Source organism: Equus przewalskii, chromosome 3 (assembly GCF_037783145.1).
Source record: "Equus przewalskii isolate Varuska chromosome 3, EquPr2, whole genome shotgun sequence".
NCBI classification, from domain to species: Eukaryota; Metazoa; Chordata; class Mammalia; order Perissodactyla; family Equidae; genus Equus; species Equus przewalskii.
Window position 1 is genome coordinate 112602703 of NC_091833.1, and position 13377 is coordinate 112616079.

The 13377-nt window shown below is 59.3% G+C and overlaps 1 protein-coding gene across 1 annotated transcript in view; it reads left to right on the top strand.

Moving 5' to 3' along the window:
* The first annotated feature begins 282 nt into the window (after nucleotides 1-282).
* Nucleotides 283-13377, top strand: part of NSG1 (neuronal vesicle trafficking associated 1) — a 31837-nt gene continuing 18742 nt past the window's right edge. The window contains exons 1-3 of the mRNA XM_070613274.1: nucleotides 283-598; nucleotides 978-1132; nucleotides 4673-4789. Coding sequence (XP_070469375.1) covers nucleotides 1004-1132; nucleotides 4673-4789 — 246 coding nt within the window. The 5' untranslated portion in view covers nucleotides 283-598; nucleotides 978-1003. The remainder of the gene's footprint in view (nucleotides 599-977; nucleotides 1133-4672; nucleotides 4790-13377) is intronic.

Sequence of the window (13377 nt, forward strand, 5' to 3'; positions counted from 1 at the left end):
ATCGCCCACTGGCCCCTGGAACCCTACCCCCAAAACCTTTCACCACCCGTCAGGACCCCCAGGTGGGCGCGGCCGCGGGCGAGGCACCCTCCCCCTACTTCGGGGGATCGCTCCATCCATAGGATCCCCTCCCCTTTCTCGCTTCGAATCGCCGTGCGCCCAGGCCGCCGCCCCAGGATTGCGCAGCCCGCACCCCTCTTTCTGCGACCCCCCCCCCCCGCCTCCCGCCCTGGGGTGCCCTCCGAGCCTCCATCGGGGGCGCCCTCCTATCTCCCCTGCTTTTCCCCCCCACCAGCTCGGGGCGGCGCGGGGTCCCGAGGGAGCGCTCCCGGGCGCCCGCCCCGCGCTCCTTTGTGCGGCCCGGCGCGCGCTGCGTCAAGGCGGAGGCGCTGCCGCCGCCACACGCGCACACTCACCGGCGCACAATTAACCCCCGGGAGCGGCAGGGAGGGAGGCGGCGGCGGGAGGAGGGAGCGGCCGCGAGCCCAATCGCTCGGCTCCCCGCCCCGGCCCGCGCGGCGCCGCCTCCGCCATTGCTGCGAGCAGGCGCGGGCGGCGCGGAGGCTCGGAGCGCAGAGCTGCCGGAGCGGGGCGTCGGGTGAGTGCCGGCCGGCGCGGGGCCGCCGGGCCCCGAGGCTCGACCCTGCCCGCCGGGGAGCGGGCTCTGGGGCTGCGCGTCCGCCCGGGGGGAGGCACGGGGCTCTCCGGACGCAGCGGCGCCAGGGCGAGGGACGCGTCTAGACGGGCTGGGCAGGGGCGGCGCCCCCTCCCCGGCCGCGGTGCGCCCCTGCGCCGGGCGCCTTTGTCCAGCGGGACGAGGGTCTACAAATGCAGAGCACCCCGCCCCCCTCGGGCCGTGACCTCCGCGTCCTCACGACCCCTCCGCGGAGACGAGGCGGGGGCCGGCGAGCTCGCGGACGCCGGCTCGGCGGGTGGGTCCGGCTCGCAGTGACTCCCGCCCGGCCCTCCCTCCGCAGGCGGCAGCTTGGGGTCTCCCGGAACGATGGTGAAGTTGGGGAACAATTTCGCGGAGAAGGGCACCAAGCAGCCGCTGCTGGAGGATGGCTTCGACACCATCCCCCTGATGACGCCCCTCGATGTCAATCAGCTGCAGTTTCCGCCCCCGGATAAGGTGAGAGGCCCCCCCCCCGCACCCCTGTACCCCCGTGCTGCCGGGCGCGCACCCCCAAATCTCGGGCGGCGGCCGCAACAAAAGAAACGCGCCGCGTGCGCTGGGACGCGAAGTGGGGGCGGGCTCGGGCGGCGGGAGGAAGCCCCCGGAGGGCGACGTCCCTGCGCGCGACTCTGGATCGCGCGTGGGGGCGCCTTGCCTTACATGACAGCTTCGTCCTGACAATGGAAGGCGGTCGGGGAAAGGTCCCTTCTTGATTTTCGTGGGAGTCTTGTCGGAGAGAGGTCCCCGTCCCCCCAGCTGCCTCCCCCAGCTCTGCCCCTGCCTATGGTACCAGGGTGTCTGGGCCTGGGGTGAGCGCAGGGGCGGCGCAGCCTTTCCAGGTGCTGCCGTTTCAGCCCCTTTGCCCCACTGCGGTGGGGAGGCCCCTCTCCTTCCCGGAAGGACCCTCTTTAGGGGCCGATTCCCTCCTTACCCTGCCCGCCGCCCCTCCCAGACGGCAGGGCGGACGCTGCTCTCATATCGCCCCCTTCGCCTCTTTGTTCCTTTTGTGAAATCTCCAAAGAAGTGCTCTGCGCGCGCGATATTAGTGTGACTGGGGACAGCCATTCATCCATCACCCTTTCCCCAAAGTGGGGTGGGTTTTTTTTTTTTTTGCTAAATTTAAAGAATCCCCTCTTTTCTTGAATACATCATCCAGTCAAGTAGTTTCTGTCCGTTAAGGATAATATTTTCAAGTGTCAACGCTCAACAAGGTAAATACGATGTTTAGAAGTCTGGACGGTTGGATTGTACATCTCGAACCTGAAATAGGAGCGCAGCGTCCGTTCTGACCGCCTTGCTGCTGCTTCGAACCGCCCGGCCGCGAGGGGGCGCACTCGACTTACTGTCCCCTAAGCCCCGCAGGGAGGTGCTGACTCAGGGCTTTGTATTTGATGCTGGTGATTGCTGGCCACAGGGCGGGCGTGCAGGTGGGGGATGTCCCTGCGGAGGGCCCCTCCCTTCTGGAGGATTCCTTCATTCCCACGGTGGGCCCGTTTGAGTGGTTTTGATCCCCCCACCCTGCTGTGTTTTGGGTGGGTGGGGGCGGGGCAGGAGCGAGGCTGGCGGCAGGTGCTTGCCTTCTGGGGAAGGGGCTCAGCAGGTCGCACGTGTGCCCCCGGGGGGCCGCTCCGGACGCTGGCGGTCCTGCAGAGGCTGTGCGGAGAGCCAGGGCTGCGTGGGCCCCGGCCCGGCTCCCCTTCCCTGTCTGGGCACAGACTTGCCCAGGGAGCCCAGCCGGCTTGCTGCCCCTGCTTCCCCTCCCGCGTGGGCCCCTCAGCTGAGAGAGAGCCCAGGAGGGCCTGGCCTGAGACAGCACCTCTGTCAGGTGATTCCCCCGGCTCAGCTGAGCTGCCTCTTTTGCCCTCAGCCTGTTCCATTCCAGAACTGTCCGGCACACAGCTGGCTTATGTCACGGAGGATTCTGGCAGGGATGAAGCCCCAGCCAGCCAGTCGGGCCTCAGGAGTAGCCTAGGCAGCTCAGAGAGGTGATGAGTCTCCCATCCCTGGGTGTATTCAAACAGAAGGGCAACGGGCAGCGATGCTCTGGAGATGAGAATTCTCGTAGGGACCAGTGGGTGGGCTAGAAGATTTCTGGGGTCACAGATGACAAAACTGACTCTCAAAGAGTTTACGGGACGTGGCCAAGGTCACTGGGCTGAAGGCCACCGTTCTCCAGCATGCAGGCAGAAGCTTCTGGCAGGGCCTCTTGCTCTGCCCAGCTTGGGGCCAGACATCTCTCACACGAGACCTCGTAACCTGAACAGCGGTAGCATGTTGCTCACAGCCAGGGGTCAGAGAGGCGATGTCGCCTGTCCCAGGTGACACGGTGTTTGAGAGCAGATAGCTGTTAGGGTTGTAAACAGAATCTGTCCTGAGACTGTGTCCCGAGTGACGGTGGTCCCAGAGCTGGCCGCACTGTCAGGGCCTGTCTTCCCTGACCTGTGTGGATGCTTACCGTGCGCCAGGCCCTCGTCTGTGTGCTTTACGGGTTTCATCTGTGAATGCGCTGACGTTGTGAGGGTGACAACCATCGTTACCCCATTTTGCAGATGTGGAAATGGGAGCACAGAGAGTTTAAGGGACTTGCCCAAGGTCACCTCGCCTGTTAGTGGCAGATGCAGATTGAATCCAGGCCGGCGGGACACTGACTGGTCCCCCCTGGGCTCATGGAGTCCGCCTCCTCAGCGGAGCCCGGGGAGACAGGCTTTGCCCCCATTTCACAGGCAAGGACACTGAGGTTCCGAGTGGCCAAGTGTGTGCTCAAGGTCACACAGCTGGTCAGGTACGCTTGGGACTTGAGGACGGATGGCAGAGTGATGTCCAAGTGCTGCCTCAAGAGACGGGCTCGTCCTGGGGTGGGCACCCAGCTGTCACATCCTCCGTCTCCATGGAGAAGGTCACTCAAGACAAGAGTGTGGTTTCAGGGTACCTGGCCCTTGGGATCCTTTTTCAGTGGCACCTGGCATGGGCCACTTTCTCCCCCAATTCTTCCTCACCGAGATTGGCTCTGGGGTCACCGCTCGGTCTGAGAGCCCCTCCAGCTGCCTGCCCGGGGCCGGCCCTCCTGACTCGCTGAGTTTCCTTGTTCCATCCTGGGTCCCAGTGTCACAGAGGAGCAGATATCTCCCCCAAAACTCTGGGTCCCCAGTGAAAGGGACGTTGTCACCTGGGAGGAAGAGCAGGAGTGTGGCTGGTTCTCCAGTCGGCAGCCGCCTCCTGGCTCCTGCTCTGGGGCATGGGCTTTGCGAATGGGAGCCTTGTAACCCCTCGACCCTCTCCTGAGCCCCTGCCGGCCGGTGGGGACAGAGTAGACAGACCCCGGCCACAAGGAGTGATGAGGGCAGTGCCGGTAGAGAGAGGGCGAGGCTGAAGGGCAGGGCTGGACGGGTTTCCTGGTTGGGAAAACGGCTCCCGCTTCCCAGCAGAGAGTGGGGGCAGTAAGAGCAGGGAGACCCTCCTGGGGAGAGAGGGGCATGGTGAGGTGGAGACAGGCTGACCCGAGACCGGTGTCTGTGAAGGCGGGCGGCCCACTCCTTCCTAGTCCTGGAGGGAAGCCGGGTGCTTGAATCTCCTCCTGCTCTGCCATCGAGGCACAGAGAGACCAGTGCCAACCCAACGCGTCCTCCCCACCTGGGCCGGCGAGCATGCTCGATGGTGGAGGGAGCACTGTGTTTGGAGTCAGGAGTCCAGCTGACTCCTCTTAGTCCCAGCCACCTATTAGCTGTGTGGCTTTGGCCAATGAGCTTAACTTCTCTGTGCCTCAGTTATCACATTTCCCTGTGGAGGGGGCTGCTATCAGGATTATTAATGGGTAACTTCTCTGCAAGTCCTGGCACAGAGAGTTCCAGTAAGTGGCAGCTGTTCTCATTCTTTCTGTGAAATCCTTCCTGGCCTGGTGGGGACTGAACACCAGAGTTCCCACCCCATCCTCTTTGGGCGATGTGCCTGACACATCTGGCCGTACCACTGACGCTTTGCTTCTGTCTCCTGGCCAAGGTGGTCGTGAAGACTAAGACCGAATATGAACCTGACCGCAAGAAAGGCAAAGCGCGGGCTCCCAAGATAGCCGAGTTCACCGTCAGCATCACCGAGGGTGTCACCGAGAGGTTTAAGGTGAGTGGCCCTGGAGGCGGGGGAGATGCTGCCTTGGGCCCCAGGAGGTGGCCACCAGCTGCAGAGATGACCGTGGAGCAACGGGGACAGGATCCCAACTGGGCAAAATGCACCTTGTGGTTTTTAAAATTTCACTTTTTCTTCATCTTCCAAAATGATCACATACTGCTTAGTGTTAACACGGAAAACCCACATCTAAACTTTCTTTAGACAAAGGTTATACACGTATGAAAAATCCTTTACTAAACGTTACAGTCTGTGGCAGTTCAGGAAGGAAGCAGACACAGAAGGGTGTGGTGTTGGGCCTACTGTGTGCAGGACACGGTGCTGAGCCCCGGGCTTGGCTAGCTCCTCTGAGCGACCCTCCCTGGGAGGTCACACTGGCAGGATAACCCATTTTGCAGATGGGAAGTTGAGGCACGGAGCAGTCCCGGCGATAGGTGGCAGGGCCAGGATGCAGAGCCCCTGTGTTCAGCCTCTGTCCTTCGCCCCCAGACACGCCACGTGGCCAGTGCGTTCTGCACACGGTTGCTGGAGGTGCTCACTTGGGGGAGGAGAGCCTTGCTCTGGATGGTTCTTCAGGGAGGAGCAGCTGCTGAAAGGGGTGGGGTCCAGCCAGGTCTAGGGGCGGAGCCCGCCCCACAGTCTCGTGGCCTCTGAGCGTGGGAGGCTGTGTTGGTCGAGGAGCAGGTTAGGTTGTTGATCTTCTGGAAACATCCTTTGGGAAACACGAGAGACAGTGATCTGGGAGACACCAGTGGTCTCCAGGCCTCGAAGAGGGGCCCTGGCTGGCTCCCCGGGGCCCCACATGGATGGGTGCACAGGCGCCCGCCCACGCACACCCCTGCGGTTTGTAGAGTGCCTCTGCACGGTGCCCTAATCCATCTCCATGACAACCTGGGGACCGGCTGATAGGCGGATGTGAAGCTGGGACAGGTGAGGTGGCTTTGCGGGGTGACAGGGGAGCCTGGGGTAACCTGCCTGTTACTCCCTCCCCCGCCCCCATGCTCCACGCCGCCTCACTGGGCCGCAGGAAACTGTGAGGGCCTGCGTGGCCGGCGGGTCCTGCCCTAGGTGCCGTCTCCTGTGTCGGTGGGGCGTTCACTGTGTTAGCCCTCCAGGCACGCTGTCCCGAGAGCTGGGCACGATCAGGGTAACCCGTTTCACAGACGGGGAAGTTGAGGCCCAGTGGGGTCTGCACCTGAGCTCTCTGCTAGGGTGGATGGAGGCGGGGCGGGCTGAGAGGCTCTGCCAGAGGCTGCTGACCTGGCACTTCACACCTTTGTGAGGTTCTTGGCTGGGACCAGGTCAGTGGCCCCGAGGTCAGCATCTCTCTCCCACCGCGGCCAGCCGGCTGTGCAGGTGTCTCACGTGCTGCCACTCCCAGACCTGGCTGGCCCACGCCCTGGCCTTGCCCCCTGCTGCAGCAGAAGTGCCCTCGATTTCCAGGTCACAGTCCCCGTCACTCCGCTGGCCGACCCCTGAGTGTCTCTGCGTCTCTCACCCCTGACTGGACCTCGCCTCTCCCAGCCCCGGCATTTAGGTCCCCACAGAGCGGGGCGCAGTGTGCCACTTGAACTGTCCCTTCCTCTGTTGAGTGTCTGCGGTGTGCCGGGCCCTGTCCCCCAGCTCCGGTGTCCGTGTGCGCTTTTCCCGCACACTCACCTGATGCAGGTCCCCAGGTCCCTTGTTTAAGGCATGGGTGACGCACATCGGCCACCAGGGCCCTCGGCAGCCACAGCTGAGCCTCTGTATGGTTCCCTGGCTCCCGCTGCCCAGAACCTGAGGCTTAGAAGGTCTGTGCCCATCCGAGGGGAGGGGCTGTGGTGGCAGAACCTGCCTCATCTCTGTTGTCACCTCCTGGGGACGTCTGGGAAGGTGATGTATGCAGTAGGCACTCCATAGCTCCCTGCATCGCAGCAAGCCCATCTCCCCAGGCTTACACAGGCCTGGCGTGTCCATGTACTTAGCATCTGTGGCCCCCTTGCCGTTCACAACCACCCCCAAGGGGTTGTGCTAGCCCCTTTGACAGATGACGCTGTTGAGTCCCAGGTGGTCACCAGGGGGCTGGTGCCCCCGGGGCCCGTGCCTTTCCACCACACCTCCTGCCGTACGCACCTCCCCCCAGCCCCACCTTCCAGCTCCCAGACCCCTTTCCCCTTCCATCTCTTTCCAGTGCCAGCTCAGGTATCACCTCCGCCAGGAAGCCTCCGGGGATTAACCCCACCCTGCTGGTGTTTCACTGCCCTGTGTACGGAGGCAGTACCCGTGTCTCCCAGTCATGGAGTGCTCCCATGAGCCAGACATGGGGCCAAGCTTGTTGAGTTGGTTATCTCATTTAATCCTCATAAAAACCTCATGAAGTATGCACTGTTATTACCTCCATTTTACAGTTGAGGGGAAATCAATACAGAGAGCCTGAACCCAGCAGCCGGCTCTTGGCTGTGACCCCTGGGGTCACGTGGCTTCTCCTGGAGACCGGGTCTGCGTGGGGCGCTCTAAGTCCAGGTGCCCCTCGTACTGTGGGAGTGTCTGCTCCTAAGAATCCTTTTCCTTTGATCTGAAACCCTTCCCGGTGACTGCCGCCCTGTGGCCTGCGATCTAGCCCCTTGGACACGAGTCCCCCGCTTCCCAGCAGCCTTCAGGTATGCGGCAGGCCCACGCACCCTGAGGCCTCCGCAGTGGAAGCACCGCTTTTCTCTCGTCCCTTCCTTTGTATCACAGTGTCCAGGCTCCCCTACCCCCAGCGCCCTCCTCTGGGGGCAGCTCTTGGCCCGTACTTCTCTTCGGGGGTGAGGCCTGTGACCAGGTGTCCCGGCGAGGTCCAGTGGGGTGGCATTTGGAGGAAAGGCCCCTCAACCTGAGTGAGTGACCTGGGAGGGAAGCAGGGCCTAGCAGCGCCCTGAGACCAGGTCGGGCAGAAGGGAGGGCGCGGGGACTCCTGGCACAGATGGCTCTTGGTCCTCAGCCCCGCTGCTGCGCCAGGCACGGTGAGGGCTCCATCATGCTGCCTCCTCTCCAGGGCTGAAGTCATGCGGAGGAGTGGCCTGATGGGCAGTCCGTGACTGTGCTGCTAGCCTGGATGGAGTGGGACCAGTGAGGTTTCCAGGGTCTGCCTGCAGGCCCCTCGCTGGCTGAGCAACTTCAGTGCCAGCTCCTGATGGAGCCCTCTCTCTGGGCCATGCCTAGGTGTAAGCCCTTGACAGATGGCAGTCGTAAGTTCTCACCCAGTTGGGCGAGGGACATGGCCAAGGTCACACAGTCAGTCAGTGAACAGCAGAGCGGGCTGTGAGGCCAGGAGGCCTGTAGGCCAGACTCGCACAGAACAACCTGCTTTCTGCAGGTGCCCCCTGCTTTTGTTCCAGGCCCTTCTGGAAAGGGCAGGAGTTTCCCCAGCTCCCTGAGCACCGCTGTGGGGTCTGCTGAGAGGCATTCTCCACAGCACTATGCGTCCCACGGGCTCTGGGGCTACCTGCGTCACAGTCACCGGAAGGTCCATTTTCATAGAGGAGCCCTGCACCCTGGGAATAGGCACTGTAACAAGCTCTCTAGATGGTTCTAATGTCTGCTGAGTTTGCGACCCTTTATGGGTGGGAGTCCGTTCCAGCCCCTGGGCCGGGTAGGCTCAGGAGGCCTGGCACCTTTTGGGAATGCTAAGATTGCCTGCCCTTCTGGAACGTTCTCTCAGCCTTTCATTGCCTGGTTATGTTTCTAGCATCTGAATGCACACACAGTGAAGCGTGCAGCTGGCCAAGGGTTGGGGCTCTTCCTGAAAACTGGGAAGCGTGTGCGAAGAGGACGTGCTTGAGATGAATGTGTGATGAGAGCAGGATCCTCCCCCTGGCCCGGGCCTGGGGTCAGTCACAGCTTCAGCTGTGACAGAACATCTTCCTCATCCTGTTGGTGGCCGAGCAGCTTCCGTGTGGCTCCCCAGCCCAGCCACCTCCTCGGTTCTTTTCATCCCTGTGTGTGAAACGCAGAATGAGATTGTGCCTTTCAGCTGTGGAAGCAACAAGTCAATAACGCGTCCTCCTTTTGTCTCTAATGTGTGCAGTTCAGGAGCCGCGTGCCGGCTGCTCTGCGCCTCGTCTCTGCCTACCTTTGGATGGCATCCTTGAGACGAGATGTCTTTTTGGATGTTACTTTATGATTATCGCTCGGGGATTAATCTCTTGGCTGCGAGGTTGCTAGGCTGGTTGCTAGGTAACCGCTGGCTGGGGAGGGATCGGTGGACTCCGCCACCATGGGACTGCAGCATGAATCACCCAGTGGCGGCCAAAAGTCTAGGCTTCCGAGGAGGTTCGTGTCGACGAGGAAAGCGGCCGTTTAATTAATTAGAGGTGTATTTATGCCGAGAACAAACACGGCTGAGATGTTTCTCAAATGCGCTAAAGCTAAACGTTTTTTTAAGGTCGCGTTCCCGCTCGCCCGTGCAGAGCGGCTTGTCAGGGTGCTGCTGCCTGAAGCTCTCCCTGATCCTGGAAGGCAGAGGGGCGGTAATTGGGCGACTGAAGGAAGGTTCCAGCGGGCTCTCCCGAGCCCTCCATGCCTCTGGCTGTGGCCACAGAGAGCTGCTGACATCTCGGAGATCTGCAGCCCTCTCTGTGAGTTAAGGGTTTCAGCGAGCCAACCGCACCCCATGAGCTGGTGCCACGTTGCCTTCAGGGCTTTACGAGGTGCCAGGGTCAGCCCCAAATGTGAGTGAACGAGTGAACGTCTGTCCTGGCCAGCACAGGGCAGGGAGAAGGTCCTAAAGGGGACACCAAGTTTGTCTGAATGGTCCCCATTGTTGGCAGTCGATGCTGCAGTGGGGGTGTCCCCTTGCATCCTGTTACAAAGGATTCGGTGGGTGGTTTGAATCCTTTTCTCATATCCTTAATGACCTTGAGCTTCCTGTGCGCCCGTCTGTTTCCCACACTCTCCAGTAATCCCCTGGTGTGTTTCAAGATGCATTTGTTAAATATTTATGACCGGCGACACCATTTCCTTGGCATCCAGCGGTGGGGGAGGTCTTCCCGTGGTGGCACTAGAGGTCCTAGAAATGCCTTTGGATGCCCCGTAACCTGCAGCCGAACATCTTGCGGGTTTCGGCAGCCCGGATCTGCGGTCACAGAGCCCACGGTTTTCTGGCCCAGCTGCAGAGTGGGGGCTTCATCCAGAACCGGATCATCAGTGGGTTGCGTCATCTTAGGGCGTGGTGTCTGTGTGTTCACTTTTGTGTGGGTAACCTAAAATATTTGGTGCTGTAAACACTTGAAGATGTCAGGAATCATCTTATTTTTCCAAGATATTTTTGTTTTCTTACTGCATTACTCAGCAGAAATGCACATTCCGTTTCCCTCCTGCTGAGGGTGGAGGACGGAGCGGAGCAAGAATAACCCAGCTGCCCTCAACGCAGGGCCTGCTTGGCGCCGAGCTTCATGACTGTCATTCCTTTCTGTCTTAGTCTTGAAGTCTGATCTTGCTGTCCTGATTTTGTAGGGGGGAATCAAGGTCAGAGAGGTTAAGGAACAGGCTCAAGGTCACCCAGCCAGCCAGGGGTGGAAGTAGGATGTGGGCCCACAGCCATCTGACTCCAAGCCCCCCAGGCTCTGTCTTCCACATCAGCAGGTGTGTGGGATCCGCCGGGTGACTGTCGCCTGCTGCAGACGTCCTAGTTGCCACCCAAGCTGGGCAGTGACCCCTAGGAGGCCCCCAGCAGGAGAGGAGGCCCCAGGCCAGAAAGAGCAGATGGGGACACAGCAAATTCAAATGACGCTTGAGCCCCTCACCTAGGAAATGGGTGATTACTCATTCCCAACTCACGGGGACCGTGTAGAGAACTGGGACAGGGACCAGGGCCTTGTAAGTTGAGTGGCCACATGATGGGGGGACACTTCTGAGGACAGGGGACACTGCACGTTTGTGCTGCTGGGGCAGTAACCATCAGCCAGGACTGGCCCGCGTATCGGGGACGTGGTCCCCTCCTTATAAACTCCTAAAGAGTTCATCCCGGGACCCGCATCCCATTTGTTGCCCGTTCCTGGCTGTTCTTTCCAGAAAACTCCGCTCGGATCCCTCTGCCTCTGGGTAGGGCTGCTCTGGCTCGGACTCACCGTCTCTTTAGGACCCCGCCACAGCCTGGGCGACCCCGTCTTCACGGTTCATCCACGTGGTCACGTGTGTCAGTACGCTGTTCCTTTTTATGGCTGAGTAATATTCCATCGTAGGGCTATGCCCCCTTCATCTCCCGGTGGACAGTGAGTGGTTTCCGCTTTCTGGCTGATGGGAACAGTGCTGCAGGAACATTCGGGGACAGGGTTTTGTTTGAACACCTGTTTTCAGGTCTTTGGGGTCTACACCTAGGAGCAGGATTAGAGTCATGACAATTCCGTGTTGAACATACTCAGGAACTGCTGTTTCCCACAGTGGCTACGCCATTTTGCATTCCCGCCAGCAACATTCAAGGCTTCCCGTTCCTCCACACCCTCACCAACAGCTGCTCTTGTTTATTTTGTTATCGTAGCCGTCCTAGTGGGCGTATCTGATTGTGGTTTGGATTTGCGTTTCCCTGGTGGCTGATGACGCTCAGCGTCTGTTCCTGTGCCTGTTGGCCATTTGTGTATCTTCTTTGGAGAGATGTCTGTTCAAGTTCTTTCCCATTTTTAATTGGGTTGTTTGTCTTTCTGTTGTTGAATTGTCAGAGTTCTTTATATATTCTGGACACCAGATCCTCATCAGATATATCAATTGCAGATATTTTCTACCGTTTTGTGGGGTGTCTTTTCTCTCTCTTGGTAGTGTTCTTTAAAGCACAAAATTTTTTAATTTTGGTAAGGTACAATTTATTTTTTCTTTTGTTGCTTGTGCTTTTGGTGTCATGTCTAAGACACCATTCCCCAGTCCAAGGTGGTGAGATCACCTCTGTGTATTCTAAGAGTTTTATGGCTTTAACTTTTCTATTTAGGTCTTTGTTCCATATTGAGTTAACTTTTGTATATGATGTGAGGTAAGGGTCCGCCTTCATTCCTTTGCAGGCAGACATCCAGTTGTCCCAGCCCCATTTGTTGAAGAGACAGTTCTTGCCCCATTCAGTGGTCTTGGCCCTCTTGTCAGTTGACCGTGGGCGCACAGTTTTATGTCTAGACTCTGTTCTGTTCCATTGATTTACATGGCTGTCCTTATGCTGGTACCACATTGTTTTGATTACCGTAGCTTTGTAGCAAGTTTTGAAACTGGGAAGGGTGAGTCCTCCAACTTATTCTTCCTTTTCAAGATTCCTTGCATCCTATTGAGGATCCCTTGCAATTTCCATCTCTGCACAAAGGCTGTCGGGATTCTGACGGGGACTGCACTGGATCTGTCGGTCAGTTTGGGGAGTCTTCCAGTCCAGGAACACAGGCTGTCTTCCCGTTGATTTGGGTCTCTGGTAACTTCTTTCAGCAGTTTTACAGGTCGCAGTGTACACCTTCTTTCACGTTCACTGTCGGCAGTAAACAACAGCAGTATGAGCAATGCGTGTGACCATCACGGTGCAGATCACAGGTGGGATCGCATCGCCCTGCCGTTGTCGCCAAGACCTGCGGAAGTGTCTGCTCGCATTGTCCCTTTGAAGTTGCAGTCTTGTTTGGGGTATTAATAGAGAAGCACATATTTCGTTACCTCACAAAGCTATATTTTTGCAATATTTTCATACTACTATTTCAGTATCATTTGTTTCCTTTGCGATCCTAGGTAGAGAGTTTGATGTATTTAAAGCACGATTCTGAGAAGCATTTTGGCTTCACCTGGCTGCCACAGAGGTCACTGGTAAAAACAGTAGAAACCCTGCAGCAGGCCCTCCCCCACCCACACCGCCCCCACCCACGGCCCCTCACAGCCCGCTGCCCATGGCAGTAGGGGCAGGGCCGCCCAGGGCCCCGGCAGGGCACACGCCCGAGGACGCGTGGCAGCAGCAGCTCTAATCCCGCCCCGTTGTCTCTGCTGGAGAGCCTTACTGGCAGCTGCACGAAAGTGATGTCAATCTACAGATAGTGTAGATTCTGCCCTCACACACACACACACACACACACACACACACACACACACACACGCTCTCTCACACACGTAAATCAGTGGCAAACATCTGTCCTGCAGCCAACTGGCGACACCTCCCAGTGCTGTGAGAAATGCTAATTTGTCACTAGCGGCAGCCGCCTGCTGGGATCCTGCAATGCCCAGGAACTCTCTGGGTTCCCACTTCTTGGTGCGGCATGCAGGGACCTTTGCCACCCGGCTCGTGTCCCCTCCTGCAGGACGCGTGGTGCTCCAGCCACACTGAGCACATCGCGTCCTTTGATGCCTCCCGGCTTTGGCACGACCCGTGTCGCTGTGAGAGCACCTTCCTTGCGCTTCCCTGGTGAGCTCCTCCTCAAGACCCGACACTGCGTCCTGGAAGCTTCTCAGCCGCAGTTAGGGGGCCCCCTTGGCAGGCCCTTCCCTTCCGCAGGCCTCACCCTGCCTCGTGAGGAGCTCACACCACTTGGCAGAGACCAGGGCTGCCGCTGCTGGGCCAAGGACACTCCAAAGTGGCTGCGGCCAGCTCTCCTGAGAACGTCTGCCGGCCATCG